This window comes from Marmota marmota, unplaced genomic scaffold, assembly GCF_001458135.2.
Source record: "Marmota marmota marmota unplaced genomic scaffold, marMar, whole genome shotgun sequence".
In the NCBI taxonomy this organism is placed as follows: Eukaryota; Metazoa; Chordata; class Mammalia; order Rodentia; family Sciuridae; genus Marmota; species Marmota marmota.
The window spans coordinates 28467642-28491083 of NW_025999842.1; the positions used below are offsets into that span (position 1 = coordinate 28467642).

A 23442-nucleotide genomic window follows, 5' to 3' on the forward strand; every position below is an offset into this window, starting at 1 on the left:
CCCCTCGCCCCCCGCCACAGGTCTCTTGTATTTCATGGGATTTTCTCAAAGCTTTTCTTCCTCTTTGATGTCTTCCTTGATTTATCCAACACTTAGGAATGTATTCCCTTGGAAATAGTACTGTCTTCCTATTCTGAACCACATCACAGATAGAATATGTAATATTTACATGTATATGGTTATATGTTTACATGGTTCATATCAAATGATATCCATTGCTTTGTTATTATATTGTTTCTTGTTTCCCTAACTATAATAGTGCACATGCTCTTAAGTAACAAGAAACACACCTTATATTTCTTATATATCTTCCTACCCTTATTCTTCCCCTAACACTGCATTCTTTTCTTATGCAGCATGGTAGACATTTATTGATGTTTTTCTATTTTGAATGAAATATTGAGACCCAAGACAGTTTGACCTTCTAGATCTTTAATACCCTCAGTAGTTTCGTAGTTATGGTCAATGGAAGTTACTAAAGCTTATGTGTGTATATATTCTTTCCTTTCTCTTTATTTTCCTTGTAGTTAATAGCAGATAAGGAAGCATAGGAAGAAAGCACACCTTCCCCTCAAAAAAATCATACCATCTTTTGCTATTACTTTTTCTCATTTTTTGCTTTAACTTGTCAACTTTTAAAAATCAAGACCCCCTAGTACTCTGGCTGGAAAAGGAACAAAGGGTATTTGGCTTTTGTTTATAGAACAATCCCAGTTTTTTATTCTTTTGCAGGACAAGATTAAACATCTAGAAGAAAAACTTACAGAAGAAGAGCATCAACGTAAGCTGTTTCAAGACAAGGCTTCAGAGGTAAATAATATTATTTAAAGCTATCACAGTAAACAGTATATGTTTTATTATATATTATTTTCATTAACTGAAGCCTGTATTCTAGACTCTTAATTTCTGCTTCTTAGGATGTTAGTTTTGTCTGTTTGCTATAAAAATGAAATTTTCAACTGGTATATTCATATGCTTTAATTAATTGCCAAGAGATTTTTTAGTCTTAAAATTCTAACAAATATATAATTCTCAGTTGAAATAACTACTAGGATAGATTAGTTTCAGTTTTAGATACATATATGTTATAATATAATAATTTAATGTCTATTATAATTTATTCTCTTATAAACAGAAAATGATTATAATTACCAGTAGATTTAATGACTTTCTCACACACAAATAGTATCTTGTCTTTTCTTCCTCAAGAAGCTTTTTTTTTTCTTTTGAGATGGGAGTCACGGTATGTTGCCCAACCTGACCCTGAACTCCTTGGCTCAAGCAGTTTTTACCCTTGAGCCTCCTGAGTAGCTGAGACTACAGATGTGTTCTATAGCACCAGTTACCAAAAAAGATTTTTAAAATATTTATAAACCAAGATCTGATCTTTCATTATATTTAAAGAATCTTGTTGCAATCAATTTTATGAATTGTTTCTTTAATATTATAGCTTCAAACTGGACTTGAAATCAGTAAAATTTTAATGTCTTCAGTTTCAAAATCAAAACTCTCAAAGGAAAAAAAGAAATCTTCTAAGGTATGCATATAAAACTTTTCCCCAAACAGCACTTTCTTATTTGCTAATGCTCACTTATTCACCCTTTTAATCTTTATTCCTGTCTATTTACAGAAAGAATTTGAAGAGATTTACATTAAAAGACATGCAATAATACCATGAAATGAGTCAAGTGATGGTGGTTTTGAGTGTAAGCAGAGGAAAATTCCATAAAAACTAGGTTAAAGAGAGTAACTAACTGTGCATGGTGGCATACACTTGTATTCCCAGCTACTCAGGAGGTTGAGGCAAGAGGATCACAAGTTTGAGATCATCCTCATCAACTTAGCAAAACCCTGTCTTAGAAGATAAATTAATAAATAACTGGGGTTGTAGCTTAATGATAGATTGCTTGCCTTATACACAAAAGCCTGAGTTTGGTTCTCAGTCTCTCAAAATAAATAAATAGGTAACATCAGTTGTTTACAAAACTCAGCGCAAAAAAGTACATGTAACGGGCAATGTAGGTATCTTTGTGAAATAATAGGAATCAGTCCAGTTTTTCTAGAAAGACATTTTTCTAGTTTTGAGCTCTTAGAGAAGTGTATTTTGTAATACTTTTTAAAAAGGGCATTAAACAATGTAATAGATGCTGACAGCACAATAAATCTGAATGCAGTTTTATATGGTACATGCAAAATAAAAAATAAGGATTTTTTTTTACAGACTTAATTTATAGGTGTTTGTTAAGTCAATTATATAGGGAATTTATCATTATTTATTCTCTTTTTTCTTTGAATTTGCCTAAAAATAAGAATTGGGAAGTTAATACTTTATAGATGGACCAATATTTTGTTTAGATCAATACTACACACACACACACACATAAAAATATATATACTTCAAGGGGAGAACATTTTTTTGCCACTATAAGAATGAAAATTTTTTTCCCAGTACACACACAAACACATACATACACACACACACATACACTGCTTTTTTCATTCCTTCAACATTTGTTGTATGTCTTGTTGAGTTTTTGTTTGTTTTGATTTTTTGGAGGGGGGAAGTGAAGGGAATTTAACACAGGGCCTTTCACATGCTAGGCAAGTGTTTAACCACTTAGCTACACACCAGCCCTCTGTATGTTGAGATTTGATAATGCGGACCAAATAAATGCTATAAGTAATTTGCAAATTAAACAAATGTTGGCTTATTCTTATATTTATATCCTATAGCATCATTTATATGATAAATTAGCGGATTGGAATATATTTTAAAATTTACCTATTTACTGTGAAAGGTACAGGGAGAAGGTAAAAGAAATTAGAGAAAGATGGGCTCCTGAAAGAGAAGAGAGTAATTAACAGCAAAATCACTTTATAAAAGTACTTAGTTCAAATCCTAGGTTCACTGAATCTGCAAATAATCATGTCTCCCTTTAATAATGGAAGGAGCACTAATGTTGCTGATCAGGTTTTAAGAGGCCTTCTAGGAAAGACCTGCTTGTCTCTGACACTGTTTCTCCATATCCTGAATTGGATATTCAACTCACACTTGTTTGATTTTTAAATTTTGTTTATTTATTTATTTGTACATTATAATTGCACATAACAGTGGGGTATTATTGTTGTTGCATGTTCATACATGCAGATAATATAATTTGGTCAATTTCATTCCCCAGTACCTCTTTTTCCCCCTCTCCTCCATCCTTTGCATGGCCTCCTCTCTAGTGGTCTCCCTTCTATCACAACTTATACATTTTGATTATATATATATAGATTGGTCTCTGTGTGATAAAGGGAAGAATTTATGAGAAACAGGTAAATATACAAATATAAAAGGGTGAGATAAAAAGCTAATGGAGGCATAAACAGTCTTGTGGTGCTGTGTTGACAAAGCACTATGTGAAGGGTGAAATGAGAATCAGCATTTAAGGCAGCATTGGAGAATTATAAATATTAAAGTAGGATGAGATGAAGAGAAATGTATTATAGTCTGAGGAAATTGTTGTTGCTTTTTCCAGGGACCCATAGTTCTATAGTAGTGTGAAATGGGGTCATATATAATAAAATTAAAGTTGAAATTATAGCTTGGGGAGAGATTATGGCTGTACCTTTGGGTTCTGTGTTAAGAACTTGTACTTTTATGCTATTAACAGGAACTATTGAAGGTTCCTAAGAAAAATAGGGACATAATTAGAGATATCAATCTAATGGTAACTAATCTAATTGTATAAGAGTTTTTGTAGTTTTAACACATATGTAGATTCATGTTACCATCACAACAATCAAGATGCAGAAATATCCCACCACTATGTGGCTACTGTGTACCGTTGGAGAAGTTATGTTACCACTCAGTCTTTAATAACTTTTTCTAGTGTGTAAATGGAAATAATTGTGAGGATAAAATTACTTACATGCATGACTTAATAATGTTATATAGTTCCTTTATACCTACACATCCCCCTCCCTGACCCCTGACAATCTCTAATTTGTTCTTCATCTTTGGATTTGTTATTTTAAAAATATTACATAAATAGAATCATTATAATATTTAACCTTTGGGGATTGGCTTTTTATCCTTGAGATCCATCCAAAATGTTGCATAATTTATCAAGACATAGTTTTATTTCTGCATAGTATTCTATGTTATGAATTTCCAGTTTAACCATTCACGTGTTTAAGAATATTTGGATTGTTTCTAGTTTGAGGCTATTTTAGATAAATCTGCTGTGAACACTTATGTACAGGTAGTTTTTTGAGTAAAATATAAATTTTTATTTCACTGCCATAGTATCCAAGAGTGCAGTGAATGGTTGGGTCACATGATAGGTACATGATTCACTTCATAAGAATCTGCCAAACTGTCTTCTAAAGTGGCTGTTCCATTTTGTATTCCTACCAACAATATGTTAGTAATCCAATTTCCCTGTGTCCTTGTCAACACTTGGTGTCATTACTATTTTTTATTTTGGCCATTTAATTTAATATTTCATTGTAATTTTAACTTATATTTCCCTAATGATTAATGATGTTGATTATCTACTCATATGTTCAATTGCTATCTGTCTGCTCCAGTGAAATGTCTATTATGTCTTCTATTTTCAAATTATGTTTTTTACTTACTATTGAGTTCTGAGTTCTTCATATCATAAATGTATTTTATAATAATATTTTTTGCTCACTTTTTTCTTGTCAATCTTTAGAAAACTAAAAGTTTAAAAAGAGGACCAACTCAGCAAATTTATTCAAAGCTTAGAGAACTGCCTTTTGAGGCTGAAAAGGTAAGAGGATAAAAATTAAGATGATTTAAAAAAAAAATTTACATTATTTGTGAGTGCTATTAAATAACATCAGTCATTTAAATTTTTCTCTGCTATTTCTTTTCCCCTTAAGTCTGCAGCCAGTTCTGCGAATGGGAGCATGTACAGCCTTTTAAAGATGATGCGTCATTGTAGCCAGTGTAGCCTTCAGAAACCTGAGGTGACTGAGCCTAGATGTCTTTACAGACCTACCAGAAAAACCTCACAGTACAAAGCTGTACCTCAGGACTCGGAAAAGTCCATTTCCATTTGTGACAATTTGTCTGAACTTTTGATGGCAATGCAAGATGAGCTGGACCAAATGAGTATGTAAGTATTTTTATTGTTTTTGTTTTGGTACCAGGGATAGAACCCAGTGTGCTCAACCACTGAGCCTCATTTCCAGCCCTTTTTGTATTTTATTTAGAGGATCTCATTGAATTGCTTAGGGCTTCGCCAAGTTGCTGAGGCTGGCTTTGAACTCAAGATCCTCATGCCTCAGCCTCCCAAGCCACTGGGATTATAAGCATGTACTACCATGCCTTGGCAGTATTTTTATTGCTTATCAGGAGAAGTAGTGAGATTTGTTTATTTTAATTAGCTAGGAATACTGGGGATTGATCCAAGGGCCTCACACATGCTTGACAAGCACTCTACGACTGAAATACATACACTTTTAAAAATTCTTTCAAATTTTTTAAGATGGGATTTCACCAAGTTGCTTAGGCTAGCCTTAAATTTTGATCTTCATACCTCAGCCTCCCAAATAACTAGGATTATAGGTATATGCCATCAAGATCTACAACAATATCTACAGCAGCAAGATATTTAGATATCATATTTTTTCTTCTTGCGCTTTCTTTTTTGGGGGGGCCAAGGATTGAACTCAGGCATGCTTCCCACTGATCACATCCTCAGACCTTTTTTTATTTTTTATTTTGAGACAAAATCTCAATAAATTGTTTAGGGCCTTGCTAAGTTGCTGAGACTGAACTTGGGATCCTCCTGCCTTAGCCTCCCAAGCTGCCAAGACTCTAGGTATGTGCCATGGCACCTGACTTTTCTTCTTGCGCTTAAGAACAGTGCCATTTAGGAGTTCCTTAAGGCATTTGGACATACTGTTTTATTTGACTTGCAGATTTATTGTCACTAGTTTTTTAAATTTTATTTATTGTACTATTTATATTTTTAGTTATGTGTAATTAAATTATAATCTAAGGGGTTTCTGTATTCTCAAGACCCATACTTACAGACACATATTACTGTTATCCTGTATCATTCTGACATATAGGTTCTGGTGATGTTAAATTTTAACTCACAAAAGGGTTTTTGGTTGGTTTTGTTTTTGTTTTGAGACAGGGTCTAGCTAAGTTGCTAAGCCTGGCTTTGAATCTGCAATCCTCCTGCCTCAGCCTCCCAAGCCACTTGGATTATAGGCATGCACCACCATGCCTGGCCACAAAAGCCTTTTATTTTTGAAAGATTCTCCTTTTGTTTTTTGGAATCTTTTAGTTAAATGAATGATTTCATTAGACAAGTAGAATATAATTCCTTGTTTTAGACTGGCTTGTTTATATTACAAACTTGAAGCATTCTTAGTGAGAGAAAATTCTGTATGAGATATATTATGCCCCATGCTTAAATATGTTCAATAGAAGTTGCAGAATTATGTATTTTGAACTGAGACTTCTATAGGACTTATACCTAGTTCTGTTGACAATATTTCAAACTCCATAGCTAAAACTGAAGAGAGCTCTTTCAATAACTCTACCCTGGAACATCAGAACGTTATACTACATTTGGCTATGAACATCCAGAATTCAGATTTTTTAATAAGGTTGTTTAGCAACCTAAGTCTAAGATATTTCTGAATGTGTCTGATCTCAAATCACAAGAACCTGATTTTGTTTAACATAGATTTAATTAGACAGTCCTAAAGATATAGATTATAGTATTTGTTGTTGTTGTTTGCAGTACTGCAGATTGAACCCAGGGACACTTTACCACTGTGCTACATCCTTTGCCGTTTTACTTTTTATTTTGGGATAGAATCTTACTAAATTGCTGAGGCTGGCCTTGAACTTGCAATCTTCCTGCCTCAGCTTCCTGAGTAACTGGGAATACAAATAGGATTACAAGTGCCCAGCAGGATAGAGATTGTTTTTGAAGATTAATATTTAACTCTGACTAAAATTTGAGCAAAAAACTAATTGTGGCCAAGACATATGCTGTAAATAAACCTCAATGGTGCCTAACATTTCCTTTTCTTTTATAGGGAGCATGAAGAACTACTGAAACAAATGAAAGAAACTGAAAGCCATTCAGTCTGTGATGACATAGAATGTGAACTAGAGCATTTAGTAAAGAAAATGGAAATTAAAGGAGAACAAATTTCCAAACTGAGGAAGCATCAAGACAATGTAAGAAGACTTTAGTAAACATTTTTGATAAAAATATAATATATCTAGAATCAGTGTTTCATCTCTGTATGATCTTCCAAACTTGATGTCTGTATGTATGCTTGTGAAAAGACTTGAGTCTTAGTCCTGTTATCATATAGAGCCATCTGCCCTGTTAAAATCACATGGGCCTCCAACATAACTCCCAAAAAATAATTTTAAAAAAGGAGCAAGAAAGTTTAGTTATATGCTTAAGCTTTTGGAAATTTATGGGCTAAGCTGGGCGTGGTTATACATACCTGTAATCTTAGGACAGGGGAGGTTGAGCAGGAGGATCGCAAGTTTGATACCAGCTTCGGCAGTTTAGCAAGATCCTGTCTCAAAAAGTAAAAAGGTATGGAGATAAACTGTAACTCAGTGGTATAGCACCTCAAATTCAGTCTCCCAATACCACCAAAAAAAAAAAAAATTGTGAGCTAGGCTATTGCCTTAGCAGCCTTTCTGTTACCCTTTTAGCGTTCTTTTCCCTGGTCTCTCTCTTCTAATTCCTTAATGATGACCCTTCTGTCTACAGATCTTTTAAGACAGTACCATATGTAAGCCTAGCTCCTCAAGCAGTACCCCAATCCTAAAATCCCAGTTTTCCCTTTCTCTAAACAAGCTGTTCTGTATTCTATTCCCTGAGAACCTGTGCTTAGCTAGCTATAGTTAGAATGGCAAGGGTATTAAGCATAACTCTGTACTTGTGTGTGAAGTCTTAATAAGAATGGTGTAACTGTTTTAATATCTTAATAGAAGAATTGCAGATATAATGTTTTATCCCAAAACAATGACTCTATAGTAGAACTTTTGATACCATTATTCTGCTGGAGCAGAAGGCAGAGGGAAGGGCTGGGGATATAGCTCAGTTGGTAGAGTGCTTGCCTCACATGCACAAGGCCCTTGGTTTGATCCCCAGCAACAACAACGACAACAACACACACACACACACACACACACACACACACAGAAGGCAGAGGAAGTCTTTCCAGGAAACTACATGTTACATCACATAACTATCTCCTTATAAATATAATCATTATTCATACAAATTAATGATGTGTTAACCTCACAAATACCCCCCTCACTTTTATAGGACAGTAATAAAAGATTCAGAATATTATGCTTTTATTCTGCTTATGACCAAGAGAGAAAGAAATGAAACCTTGGAGGTGGATACTTTTATTTTACTGACTTTTTAGGCATATAGTAAATAAAAATGTTTATATACTTGTTTTGGGATGAAAGGTATATTGATTGTATACTTTCTTGACTTGCATAGGAGAAACTTGAAAGGATGAGAATAATAACAACAATTTATTTTTTATTTATTTTATTTATTTTTTAGTTTTAGGTGGACACAATATCTTTATTTTACATTATGTGGTGCTGAGGATCGCACCCAGCGCTTCATGCATGCTAGGTGAGCACTCTACCACTGAGCCACAATCCCAGCCCCAGAGAATAATAACAATTTAGAACTTAGGCAGTCTATAATTTTTTTTTCCCCAGTGCTGGGGATCAACCCCAGGCCTTGCACTTGCTGGGCAAGCAGTCTGCCACTGAGCTATGTCCCCAGCCTGTACCATATTTATTTTGGAAATTTTGAGTTATATTCCATAATAGCTATAGCAGTAAATATTTTCAAGCATCTTATCTTGGTAAATTTAATCTGTAGTAAAAAATACCTTCTTGGCAAGTAGACGACAAGGTATTTGCCAATGCCTGAATTAGCTCTATAGATTATACCTATGCATAAGTGAAATGGCTAAGTAACGGTTTGGATTTGGAAGAAATGTGTTATGGTTGTTTGATAGGTATTATTTAATTCTGTCTATCCTGGGTTGGTGTTTTTGTGTTTTCTTTGGTTTTTGTTTTTTGTTGTGTTTTTTTTCCTATTTTTGTTTTTGTTTTGTGGTACTGGGGATTGAACCCAGGTGTGCTCTAACCATTGAGCTACATCCCCAGTCCTTTTCATTTTATTTTTATTTTGAAACAGGGTCTCACTAAGTTACCTAATTTGGTCTCGAATTTACAATCTTCCTGCCTCAGTTTCCTAGGTAACTGGGATTATGTGTGTGTGTGCCACTATGCCTGGCTCTATGTACTCTATTATGAATTGATAGTCATTAAGGGCATAATGTTATTCCCTTGACCTTTTTTCCTCTGGCATATATCAGTATTTTAAATTCAGAAATAAATTGTGTGTGTGTGTGTGCGCATGTGTATTTGTGTGTATGTGTGTGTGTATACACTACTCTGTACACTCAGTTTATCGCACCAATTCTTTGCTTTGCTGTTAATTATCACCTGAAAAGTACTTCCTTCTGTACTTTCTGTACTCTGTTCTAGTTTTTGCCAGTTTTACATCTTCCCTACAACCTTTCCCTCAACTGCTGCATCCCACATTTATCTTGTCTTACTTTGACCTTCTCAAATATAGACTTTTTATTTTACTCAAAGTAATCTTGGCTTGAGGTATTCCATGGTTATCATGCATATGTTTTTCTTTCATTCATTATAGCAAGGACTGTTTTATTCATTTAGTGTTAGGCATATAATAACTGTTCAAAATATAAAATTTACTGATTTGAATTTTTTAATGTAATCTTTATACCATCAATCCAATCCATCTATTTTGTGATCCATCTATTTTGACTAAAAATATATTTAGTCAAATATATTTTTGACTAAAATGCTAGATATTTTTTCTCTCCAGGTTTATAAACTGCAACAAAAAGTTCAAAACTCAAAGATGTTGAGCAACACTTCAGTTATTCAACAAGAAGATAGCAACCTTAAAGGATCAAAGAACATTAAAAATAGCCCCAGAAAATGTTTGAATGAAACTAACCCTTTTCAGAAAAACAACAATTTTCATCCAGTACAAGTTCATAATCTTCAAATGAAATTAAGAAGAGATGATATCATGTGGGAACAGTAACACAGTAGCAAAACTGTCACCTAAAATGAACTTTGTCAGTAAGATCTTGAATTGTCTAAAGTGTTTTTAATTTAAAATAACTGTGAAATTTTGAATTATGTTTCTGGTCTCTATAAAACACAAAGTTGTTGTATACTTTAAAATTAATGCCTAATGACCTAGTAAGAATCCCAAATAATAAGTGATTGCCCTTTTCTTTCTTATTTTCCAAAGTCCCTAACCTAATCATGCCTTAAGAATATTGTTCAGTTTGCAGATATCTTTAGCTGAATCTAAAAATGTGTACCAGATATTCAAAACTGAGTTAAATCTGAGATATAAGTATGTTCTACTTCTTTACTTACTGCTCTTATGACCTTATAAACCAATGTTAAATGCAGAGGATTCAGTGAAGGTCTCTTAAGTTTCTTGATGGTGCCTCCCTAAAATGTTTTACAGCTGTAAAATATTTTTTTTTCTTGGAAAGGGAAAAGCTTAATAGTTACAGTTTTGTGAAGAAGACTTTAACCCAAGTTTTATGTGATGATTATAAATAAGAACTCATAGTTTTTTGTTTTGTTTTTTAAAGAGAGAGTGAGAGAGAGAGAGAATTTTTTAATGTTTTTTTATTTTTTTTTTTAGTTTTCGGCGGACACAATATCTTTGTTTCTATGTGGTGCTGAGGATCGAACCCGGGCCTCACACATGCCAGGCGAGCGTGCTACCGCTTGAGCCACAACCCCAGCCCCTCATAGTTTCTTAATTTGTAGAAGATGGAAACTCAGCTAATGCTATTCCTCTTCTCTTTTTTTACAAATCTGGTTTTTTTCAATACCAGTGATCAATTTTGTCTTAACTTTTGTTATAATTTTTCTTTTCATTGTATATAATAGTCACCAATGTTAATTAAGAATATGAATTTCTAGAACCCCTGAAAAGTGGTATATTTTTATTAAAAAGAAGAGGAAGTTAGTCATTTAATTACCTCATTCTGAAAAAAAAGAAATATGTTTTTATTTTTATATTTTAAAATCAGTGATGTCACAGTAGATTTTCTTGTATATGCGTGCGTTATAATAAACTTACACTTGTTTACCTATCTTTCCAGAAACCTATAGAAACTAGTACAATTCTGAACTCTTGGCTTCTCACTCAACTCTTCTGGGGCAGCTAGAGCACTGGAGTCATCAGCTGTGGTAGAAGTAGATGATAGACAGGAAAGCTGTGCTGAAAGGCAGAATTCTGCTTAGAGCATAGGGTAACCATTTTTAAGAGATATTGATTCCAGAGGGACAGAATTGGAGGAGTATGCTTACCAATTTCCCTGAATTCGCAGCAAAGGTGGGAGACTGTTCAGACTACAAATGTGAAAGAATTTTTAGGTCAGGATCCCAGGGAGATAAGAAAAGCAATGTTTAAAAGACAGTCTTTCTCTTTTCCTAGGAAATCCCAAAAAAGTCTGTGTAGGGAAAGTGTGTAACTATGAACCTTCCAAGGAAGAGAACCAATATTCCTTGTAATCATGAGGAAAAAAATGCCATATTAGAAAGACTTTTTCATACCTAGAAGTGGGGAGGTATCTGAAAATAGGTAGATTGATAACTTGAAATTATACTTGAAAGTAATTAATGGCAGAGATCAAGGTTTCTCTCCCTTTGGTTTAAATTGTGTATGTGCCCCTGACTTGCTTTACTCCACCTCCCCCGGCAGCTCCTCAGCCCTGGAGATGTTTCACAGGGTGTCCAACTAAACTTCTAAACTCCGTTTTATCACCTCACTCATTTTTCTGCCTTACCTTTCCTCCTCCAGGATGTGAGTTCTTTAATTTAAACTTTCAGGAAGTAGAAATCCACACCATCATATTATGGCCCTTTATTTCTGTGCCTTTGTTTCCTCTGAAATAGTTTATCAGTAAAGCCATTCCTTATGAAAATGTATTGCTAAAACATTACCATAAAAATTTAAAAGTCATTTTATAAAGAACTTGAATATTTCAACTAAAAATTGAAAATTTTCTCATAAAATTAATATAGTAGAAAAAATGACTTCAGAGTTAAGAGACAGGTTCAGATTATGACTGCACTGTTTTAGTTATTTGCAGAGGTCAAATAACTTCCTAGAACTTCAGGTTTTCATCTATAAAGTAGGAGTTAAACTAATTCTACTTCACAGGGTTGTTGTGAGGAGTAAACAAAATAACTCATAAAAGCACCAGCAGAAGAGTTTGCCTTTAGTAATACTTATCAATAAGTGTTTTTTGAATCTGGCAAAAAGAAAAAAGAAAAGAAGAAGTTGTAGAACACAAGCTTGTATGGGTTAAAGTCTAAAAGCAAAAGTGGGAATGTTCCAGTTCATTTATTTATTTTCTTTGTTTCTGTATGCCTAGAGGGAAATCAGTTTGGCTTGTTTCCTGTGCCAGATTTCTAAAGGGAGGAGTAAAGAATCCAGTCCTACCATGGTGCAGCAGTACATAATCACACATAGTAACTTGGTGTGGGGTTTGTTTTGGTTATTGAAATGATAATTATTCCTAGGAAACAGGAAAGAATGGTTTCTTATTGCTCCACAGCCACTAAACTAAAAGCCTATCTTTGCTCACAGACCCTCTGCTTGCAGGGTGGCTGACTTTTTAGAGGGTGGAGCAAAAGATTTTTTTTTTCCTGCTTGGGGCATTCTATGGTCAGTGTACAAGGGTTGCTGTAGCAACCCCACAGCTGTGCTCTACTTAGCAGAACCGTGGTATGTTTTCATTGATTTTGTTCACTTAAGTGAAAAACAGAGTTGTTTGTTTTCTGTTTAATTAGAAATTGAAAAAAATGGAATTTGAACTTTCTAGCCAAGGCAGGTCTCAACTTTGATAAAACTGTGACACCAGACGTTCCACTGTTTGAAGCATCAGGTATTGTGAATATTCTGATACTGGAAATGGGAATTAAAATCTGGAATTAACTGTACACAGGTGGGTCATTGGCAACCCAGCTATTTTTATCAGATTGCAACTAGAAAAAGGAGTGTTGGAGGAAGTGCTCAGTTTTCAACAATGTAAGATCAAAATAAGTATATGGGCTATACTTGAAAATTAATTTTGCAATGTTGTGGTAATTTTCTTACTTTAAATGTATAATTTCAACTATAAATAGTATTCTTAATCCATGATAAAATATCAACAAATTGCTTGGTGCAGTGGTGCACGCCTGTAATCCCAGCAATTTGGGAGGCTGAAGCAAGAGATTTACAAGTTCAAAGCCAGCCTCAGCAACTTAGTGAGACTCTATCTCAAAATAATAAAAAAGGTAGGGGATGTAGCTCGGTGGTTAAGCACCCTTGAGTTAAAAAAAAATCAACAAAAAATTGATTTTTAAGTGTTATAAAAAATCAATCTAAGGAGGAAAAGGCTGACTGGTCACACAAAATGGTAGGAGTGTGTATCATGACCAGAAATGTACCAGCTGCCATTACTTGTGTAGTAGTGAAACTCCTAATGGGACTTCCTGGGACTCTAATCAGCTATCACTAAAGCTGAGCTGCTGAAAGCATTTCATTGTATGTGAAGTTTAGATAAGTACAAGCTAACTTCCAAACATACACAAGATAAACCTCTCTAAGACATGATGCATTTGCACCCTTTCATTAAAGTGAGGTAAGGATACATAATAATATTGACTTGTTCATCTGAAAACAGATTTCCTTCTTGGTAATTAAAGAGAACTCATCATTCCCTCAGCCTTTTTCTTTATATCTACTTATTTCAGTGAAACTTTCCTCTTTTCAGTTCTCTTTTTGTATTTTATCATGTAAAGAGAATTAGACAGAAAAATTATAATGTTAAAGCTTTAAAATAACATCTGTGCCAGAGATTGATTGTTTACAGTAATGGGGATTGAACTCGGGACCTTGTGTGTGCTAGGCAAGCACTTTTATGAGTGAGCTACACCCCCAGCTCTTTTTGTTTCTTGTTTTGAGACAGGGTCTCACTAAGGTTGTTACGCTGACCTTGAACTTGCAATTCTTTTGCTTCAGCCTTCCAAGTAGTTGGGGTTATAGGCATGCACTACTGTGCTCAGCCAGTTTGTTTGTTTTTATAGCTGTAGTTTAATTTGTTTCCTTAAAGATTTGGTGGGATTTTTTTTTCCCCCCGGATAGGTTGGAAGTATTCTCCTCATTGAGATAGACTCATCAAATTCCCATTTGGCACAGAATCCTACTAAATGTCATAGTCAGTCAGAATTATAAGAAAGCACCCTGCCTCTAAAGAAATTTATTTTTTATTATATGTACATAGTCCAGTGTGTAATATGTTGAACAATTTTAGCACAAAATAGTAGTTGCACTGAGGCAACTGACAGTATAAAACTTATTAATGATCAGTTAAACAGTCTGATTACAGATTGGGTCCAGGGGTTGGGGGTCAAGGATAACATTATGAATTATCTGTCAAAGGATAGATAAAAAGTTCTATGAATGATAAAATGCGCTTTCTATAAAAATCTTTTAAATAACAATAGAGTCCTTAACCATATTCTGCCTAGATTTTTCCTCTTTTGACTTTGTTTGTATTGGTTTTTCCTCATTCTTTAGGTCTTAGTTCACCTCTAAGAAGCCCTCGTTAGCCTCCCCTTCCTCCTACCTCTGAGTTGGCTATGTCTTCCAGATATTTCCCTTCTCTTTTACTTAACACACTTTCTTTTTGTTTGTGTGAGTGTGGGGTCACCATTGTAGATAAAGTACCCTGCCAACACAGTACTTGGTCCAAAAGTAGCTTCTCAATAAATATTTATTTGAGAGTTACATTTGTTAAATAAAAATTAAGAGTTGGGGATGTAACTTAGTGATTGTGTGCTTGCCTGGGTTCAGTCCCCAATACTGCAAAAATTATATGAGCCTGCTTCTTTGGACAAAGTTCCTTCACTGAGTCCAAGCAGACCACACTAAATAGCAAACTGGAGTTACTCATACTAAAGTTCTCAAACCAAAACTGAATTGTTAATCTGATCTTCCATGAAATCAGAAGAGACAAAATAGACAAATTTTCTAAATAGACCAGTTTTAATCAGCATTTAATGAAGTTCCCTCTATTTTGATCCTTAACAAAAAGAAAAATAAGTAAAATTTATCTGAATTAACCTACCAGTTGTTTTGTTTTTGTTTGTTTATTTGTTTTGTTTTGTTTTGTTTGATACTAGGGATGGAACCCAGGACACTTTACCACTGAGCTACATCCCCAGCTCTTCTTATTTTTTATTTTGAGGCAGGGAATCATTAAGTTGCTTAGGGCCTTGCACTGCAGCTAGCCTTGAACTTGAGATCCTTCTGCCTTAGCTTCCACTGGGATTATAGGTATACTCTATTGTCTCAGGCTACCAGTTATCCCAAAATGACAATTCACTCTCAGTTCTTTTGTTTCTACTTTATTCAGCCCTTTTCTGACTATAAAACCAATCTTGTCTGCTCAATTCATTGGAGCACTTTTTCTGTTTTATAGAGTGAAATGTTGCCTGATTTAAGAATCACTAAGTTAGTTAAGATCTTCAGATTTGTTGTAATTTGCCTTTTGATACATCTCACGAAAATATATTACCCATATTTATGGTCTTATCCAGACATTCAATTGGGTATTGCTGTTTCAGGCTCCAGTTCAGCCCTTCTGTTTCCCCTTTCAAAAATATGTGACCCTATTTTACGTAACCACTACTTGAGTAGCCCAATGTTGTTTGTTTGAGACAGGGTAGAGAAGCTTTCACAAGGCTCTCCAGGCACTTAGAATCATGTTTTTTTGGTTTTTTTTTTTTTTTTTTTTTTTTTTTTTTTTGGATACAGTGATGTGACTGTATTCAAACTAAAGAGCCCTTGGTGATCAAGTCGAGCTTGAGCACCAAGGGCNTTCTCATCTAATTATAAAGTGCTTTGAGAATTGGCCCATTTGTAATTTTTTCATTCTGTGTCATGATTTTTTTATGTAGCTTTCACCTGCTTTTTTGCCTGGTGGCAATATTGATCTAGGCAGTATTGATCTCACTCTTCATTGGGCTTGTTGACAGCTCATTTAGTTAACTTCAAGCATTTGCTGTCTAAACCCAATCCATAAGCAGTCTCATTTTCAAAGACATAAATGGGTATGAGACATTGAGGGAAGTGAGAAGTGAGGGGCAGGAATTAGGCAGTAATGACTTAGACTGAAGCAGAAAAATAATATGTGCACAGAATTATTGCAAATGATTTTACTACTCACTTTTCTTCAAGAACTTAAGTCGTTCATTTTCTTCATATTTCCGCTTCCTCATTGGTTGGATCAATCAGTGTTTTCCAAAGTACAAAACATGCCTTGTTGGTGAATTATAACAATTTAGTGGCCACCTCTACCATTTTTAAAAGATGTAGAATAGCATTGGAAATATCACAATGCATCACAGATAGTGAAGATAATATTTTTTGAAACTTTGTAAATATTGGATTATAATTTTATTTATTTTTGTTTTTATGTCGTGCTGGAAATTAAATCCTGGACCTGTTCAAGCTAATAAACACATACTCCACCACTGAGCAACCCAGCCTTCAACTTTTTTTTTTTTTTTTGGTACTTGGGATTGAAACCAGGGGTGCTTAACCACTGAGCCACATTCCCAGACTTTTTATTATTTTTTTTTTTTTTATTTTGAGATACCTTCTTGTTAAGTTGATTCAGGTCTCACTAAGTTGCCGAGGCTGGGCTTGAACTTGCAATCCTGTTGCCTCAGCCTCCTGAGCTGCTGGGATTACAGGTGTGTGCCTTCATGCCCAGCCCTATATTATAATTTTATATGTAATCCTAAATGATGTTAGAGGAAGAAAAGTATGACTCTTTTTTTAAAAATTATTTTTAAGTTATAGGTGGACACAATATCTTTATTTTTATGTGGTGCTGAGGATTTTTATGATGAGTGCCTCATGCGTACTAGGCGAGCATGCTAGGTGAGTTCTCTACCTCTGAGCCACAACCCCAGCCCAAGTTTGGCTCTTTGTAATTACATCATAAACAAAACTACTTTGTTTTGAGAATGAGTTTGAAAAATGTTGTGAAGAAAAGTGGGATAGCCAGTCAAAAATAGGAATATTTCCAAATTCCCTCCTATGGCTTGTGGCAATCTACTGGTTATCCCAGAAATACTATTATGAATCTTTTTTTTATATGTTTTACAAATACAAATCTCATTTAAATCAATGCCATTATATTTTCTGGTCTATAGAATTTGCATTTCATGTACTAGCTGACTTAGATGAGAGAAATTGCTTTTCTAATATAGGCAAATATATTCAACATGAATCCCTGAACAAATGACCTTATTATTCTGCCTCTGTATAGAATCTAACCAAGCATTAGACTATGGTTAGGACAGAAATTTGTTCTGCAGGTGCTTAGACAGTTTTATAGTTCATACAGATGTGAGACTTGTTACAGAAAAACTATTTGTAGGTATCCAGTCTGTAATAAGCAAAGAGCTATCATTTGACAGACTATACTTGTCTAAACATCAAAAGCAGCACCATCAAAATTAAAAACTTGATAATATCAATGTAGCCCTCTTTAAAAACATGTCACTCACTGAGCAAACAGCTTGATAGGATATTTTTTAAATGAGTAGATAATATAAATATCGTACCTTAAAAAATAGCTTTATGAAACAGTTACTAAAAGGAAACTTGTATTTTTTATTTTTAATATACTATTCAGATTTCTTTGTAATTACATCATAATCAAAACTACTTTGTTCTGGGTGATGTTCATACATAGGAAGGAATGCTATAAAGAAGTGAGTAGGATAGAGAAACTGGTATATATACACGATGGAATATTTCTCAGCATTAAAAGAATAAAATCATGGCATTTGCAGATAAATGGATGGAGTTGGAGAATATAATGTTAAGTGAAGTTAGCCAATACCAAGAAACCAAATGCCAAATGTCTTCTCTGATATAAGAATGCTGATTCATAATGGGGATGGGGCAGGGGGAGCATGGGAGGAATAGACGAACTTCAGATAGGGCAAAGGAGAGGGAAGGGAAAGGGAGGGTGGAGTAGGAAAGACGGTGGAAGGAGATGGACATCATTACCCTAAGTACATGAGTGAAAACACAGTGTGACTATTTTGTGTTCAACCAGAGACATGAAAACTTGTGCTCTATTTGTGTAATATGAATTGAATTACTTTCTGTCATATATAAATAATTAGAATAGATAAAATTTAAAATTAAAAAAAAAGTGAGTAAAGGGACCAGTAAAACACAAAAAAGGACTGGGGATGTGGCTCAATGGTTAAGTACCCCTGGGTTCAATCACCAACAGCCCCACCGCCAAAAAAAAAGCAAGTAAAGAATATTGCTCATTATAATGGGATTCTACCCACTTATAAAAGTTTAGTTACCACAATAAATGACTAAGGTTGCTTAAGTGGTTAATTTATCTTAGTCTTTATGAGAAGGTAAAGTAAGCCAGAATTTCTAATCATAACTAAAATAATGTACTTTTTACCTAACTTTGCTTAATTTTATTGTAAAGTAAATTTTAGAAAAGGGTCTGGAAACTCTTTTTTTGTTTGGTTGGTTTTTATTAGTTCACCTTAAAGTTAAACGTACATTGGCTTGTAGAGTATTTCTTGGAAAAACTTATTAGTGAACTAGTACAGAATGTGAATCATTTGCCTGAAATACAAGATTGATGTTTACAAGGCAGTTGTCCAGAATCTTCTGGCTGAATTGCAAAGTATTTCACTCTTCATCACTGTATGTGTTATTTAAAACATACACCATTTTGGTACACAGAAAACCCACTTAAAATTGAATTTAAAAACTCTCCTAAGAATCCTGTGGAACATTTATTGTTTTATAACTTAAAATTTCTAGCAAAAATCTCTTTAACACCTTAAAAATATTTTTAGAAAGAGCTAATCCAAAATATGTAATATGTATAAAGGAGTAACATTCTTAATATTTTATATATTGCAGTGCTTAGACACATAAAAAGCAGCATTAACTTCATTCTCCCCAAAATGAAACAAGCTACAAATTTGAAGCTAAGAAATGCAGTAAGAATCAAAAGCTATTTCTAGGTTAAGTATGTCTACTTTTATTTTAATCTAAAAAATAGCTGATTTTTTAAAAAGTGTTCTGTTATTTTATGCATATAACTTCTCTGACAAACTTGGAAGAATTTATAACATATTAGATATTTTGGTTCTTTCTTGTGTGATTAAAATGATAACACCCAAGCTAAACTTCCAGATATTGCCCTTTTTTCTTTGTTCTTTTACAGAATAGCTCTCTAGTAGACAGACAGCCCTGCCTGTGGTATTTAGGTGGCATGTTTGCATGTGAATTTTTTCATTCTCATCGAGTTCCAATATAGGCCACAAAAAGTAGAGTTTGATTGTCTTAAATCATTCCACTGAAATATTGATCCAAACTACCATATACTGGAATAAAAATATAAGCAATTTGGAGACTAAAGCATTTAGAAACAAAATAATTTATATGCAAGGATTTACAAGGGAATCTAAGGACAGATTTATTAAATAAAAAATATGAAAAGTAGACAGGTCTGGTGGCACACTTGGTAATCTCAGTGACTTGGGAGGCTGACAAGAGGATTTCAAGTTCAAGGCCAGCCTGAGCAACTTAGCAAGACCCTCAAGCAACTTAGTGAGATGCTGTCTCAAAATAAAAAATAAAAGGACTATGTAGCTTAATAGTACCCCTTGATTCAATCCCTATCACCAAAACCAGCAAACGTGAAAATTATTTAAAGGAAAAAAATCTAGAAATTTTTCTTCATGATAGAAAATGATTTTCTAATTTTTTCTTTTATTTTGATAATACTTTGTTTACTACATCTATGATTAAGTGTCTCTCCTTTTGTGAATTAACGACTCTGCCCTTTCCCTTCTATATTTTATCTAAATGTAATCAGAAAAATTGCCTCTGCTTTATTCTGCATTCTGAATTGATAATTATCAAATGGATTTACTAACAAATGAGTTTCATGAAGATACTGGAAAAGAAAAATGATTTTCTCAAGTATCCAAAAAGGTCATCATGTAACTTCAGATATCAGTGTTGCCAAAATCGTGGACATAGTTATTAGATAATAACTTGTAGGAAAGACTCCAAGTTCCACCAACTTGGGGAATGAGAACTGGACAGGGTGACTTTATGTGGGTGTGTGATGCTGGGGATCTAACCCAGTGCTTTGCATATGCGAGGCAAGTGCCCTCAAGGTGACTCATTGCTACTTCGTATGAGTATCTCAGGTGGTCCCCAAAGATGACGTTGGGTTTAGTGATTTACTAGAGGAGTCACAGAATTCAAAAAAGCTTTATGCACATGTGTATGCTATATTACAGCAAAAGGATATGGATTTATATCAGCATCTGAAGATATAGAAAGCAAAGTCTAAGAGACACCAGGCACAAGCTTCCAGTTGTCCTTTTCTAATGAAGTCATGTAGACAGCACTTTTCTTTCTCCCAGCAATGTGTGATCACATTCTCCTAGAATTGCCAACCAGGGAAGCTTGGTGTCCAGATGTTTTTCCTGAGGGTTAATCATGTAGACAAGGCTGATAGCCCATCTGGCTGACTTTCAGTCTCCAGCTCCTACAGAGGTCAACCTGAAGCTACATGGCCCAAGTCTCCCACCATAAATCACATTGTTGGCTAATACTGTCTGGCATGGCCTAAAGCTCTAGGTAAACAAAAACACTCCTATCAGGCAGGATATTCCAAGGAGTTTACCTTCCAGGAGGAGCTGGGCAAAGACCAAACCTTTTCTTGGAATATGAAGATTTTATAGTCAATATCTGTCCTATATCTCTTAGTGTTCATTACTGTTGTTGCTATTTGTTTTGTGACTTTCTTGAACTAATTCTACAAAACCTATTTTGTTGTTGTTGGCGTTGAAAGTCTTTGATCAGTAGTTTGGTGGTCAACTAATAATGGGGTGGAAATTTACCCAAGTATCTTACAAGTAATAAAAGTCCCAGCTTTTGCCAAGGGGAGGAAAAAAAAACAAAACTGCTTTTTTGATCCTTTACTGTAGTATTGTTTTCTTCCTCTTCCAGTGACACCATACAGAGAGCATTTCATTCTCCCAACAACATGTGTGACAGCATTCTCAAAGTATTGTCAACCAGGGAAGCTCCCCCAAACTCCGGTGTCCAGATTTTTTATTAAGGGTCAGTCATATAGGCATGACTGATAGCTCATGTGACTGACCTTCAGACTCCAGTGCCTCTCTCTTTCTTCTCTCTCTCCTCCCCGTTTTCTTTCCTTCATCTTCATCCTCTTATTTTCCTTCTCTTCCTTCTTTCTCCCTTTCTTTCTCTGTCTCTTTCTTTTCTTCCTTCCAGTATTGGGTATTGGATCCAGAGGTACCGAGTCCTTTTTAATTTTTTATTTTTAGACAGGGTCTCAAAGCTGACCTCAAATTTGAGATCCTCCCAAGTAGCTGGGATTAGCAGGCATAGGCCTCCTCTCCTGGTAGAACTATTACTTTTTTTTTTTTTTTTTTTTTNTGTGGTTCAGTGATAAAGTGCTTGCCTAGCATGCACAAGGCACTGGGTTCGATTCTCAATACCATATAAATGTAAAATAAAGATATTGTGTCCACCTAAAACTAAAAAAATAAATATTTTTTAAAATCTGGAGTATATCAAATATTTCTAATTGTTTTTAGAGGTACTCCTTTGAGAGAAGTAAATCTTTGTGAATGTCTAGCAGCTGTTGGGGAAACTCCAAAGGCAGTTTAAATATAAAAATCATTGAGTGTTATTCCAAAGGTAGGGGAAGAACTTGGGAAGGGCAATATCAGAAAAAGCAATACAAGGAGAAAAATAATAACTGAAAAAATAATGCTTACTTAAGAACTTTTTAAAGGATGAAGCACTTAAAAAACAGTTCAAGTTTCTGACAAACACATTAGCAGGCTCTCGAGTATTTTGTTTCTGTTCTGCTATGTGGGCACTACTTTAACTGCTTGTTATTCAGAGAAAACAATAATTTGTGGATTTAACAGTAAAAATCCAAATCTAGTTTTATTCTTTTAGAATGCTACCCATATTTCATAGAATAAAATTCATAAGTCTTTGTCTTATGAAAACAAATTTATGTACCTCCAGACAACTTTATAAAATCAGTTAATGTATTTTATAATAAACCAAGACCACCTACTTCTATGGTACACCCTCATATTTATCTTTTATTATTTTCTTTCATATTCTGGCACATCCAGACAAAATTAAATTTTTACTTTTCAATGACAAAAAAAATGCATTATTTTTTACAAACAAAAATTCATTATGTTGTATGCACATCCCATTGAAAGATGCACAAAAATTTCTTCACATTTCTTAATAAAAAAGAAAAAGATGTATACCAATTACCACATGTGTTTATATATCCTTTCTACCTGTTCATTGATGGTCACTTATAATGTATGAAAACCCAAACAAGGGTATATTTAATCAATATTGGATGAGGGTTTTTTTAATTCTCTGAAAATATAATTTTTACTTTGTAGTTAATTGTCAAATATTATTTAATGATCAACTTAATTCTAATTTATAAATTAGGACAGTTTCTATGGCCAGGTGCAGTAGTGCATGACTGTAATTCCAGAAACTCTGGAGGCTGAGGCAGGAGGTTCACAAGGTTGAGCCAGCCTGGACAGTTGTTTGTGACCCTGTCTCAAAATAAAGAATCTTAAAAAGGACTGGGCTTAATCCTCGGTACTGAAGGGGGAGAAAAAAAGAAAGCATGAAAAATAAAAGAACTTTAGGCTCACTTTAGAATGGGTACACAAACCAAGCAAAAACTTTGAAGTTTCTCTGAAATTACATAAGAAAAATATTTCAGATATATAGATTGATTAATCAACATTTTCCTGAAGGAGAAAGTCTACTTTAGACAGTGACAGATATATCATTGAACATAAACTATTATAAAAAAGAAATTATGCCTTTCATTTTGAAAAGGAAAGTTCTTCAAAACACAGAAGTACCAACCTTAATTTGTAACATTAGCCTCAGATAGTTGAAATGTAATCAGAATACAAAAAGCATGAGTTATTGGTTGGTGTTAGCAGCCCTAGATCTCCACGTGGACACAAAATTCTCATTTTTCATTTATCTGGACTCAGTGGCATACAAACATGAAGAATGACAGGCTTCCTCAGGCTCAGAAAACAGTAAATCAGAGATTGAGAGAGTGACGTGAGCAGCTTCCCCACCTGCTGGTGAGGTCCATCAGTTCAACTAA

The 23442-nt window shown here is 34.3% G+C and overlaps 2 protein-coding genes across 7 annotated transcripts in view; both read left to right on the plus strand.

The window, feature by feature from the left end:
- The window catches only part of Cep57l1 (centrosomal protein 57 like 1), a 16196-nt gene extending 5636 nt beyond the window's left edge, over nucleotides 1-10560 (plus strand). The window contains exons 3-8 of the mRNA XM_015497276.2: nucleotides 733-810; nucleotides 1451-1537; nucleotides 4704-4781; nucleotides 4894-5129; nucleotides 7075-7219; nucleotides 9957-10560. Coding sequence (XP_015352762.2) covers nucleotides 733-810; nucleotides 1451-1537; nucleotides 4704-4781; nucleotides 4894-5129; nucleotides 7075-7219; nucleotides 9957-10181 — 849 coding nt within the window. The 3' untranslated portion in view covers nucleotides 10182-10560. The remainder of the gene's footprint in view (nucleotides 1-732; nucleotides 811-1450; nucleotides 1538-4703; nucleotides 4782-4893; nucleotides 5130-7074; nucleotides 7220-9956) is intronic.
- Nucleotides 7091-23442, plus strand: part of LOC107151888 — a 165527-nt gene continuing 149175 nt past the window's right edge. For 4 of the 6 annotated variants that reach the window (XM_048786035.1, XM_048785843.1, XM_048785984.1 and 1 more), the window contains exon 1: nucleotides 10960-13059. Coding sequence is in view for 1 of the 6 variants with exons in the window: in XM_048785791.1 (XP_048641748.1) it covers nucleotides 7218-7219 (2 nt within the window). In the remaining 5 variants the exon portion in view is untranslated. Of the gene's footprint in view, nucleotides 7220-10959; nucleotides 13060-23442 lie in introns of those variants that run through there. The other 2 variants (XM_048785791.1, XM_048785894.1) reach the window with 2 other exon arrangements.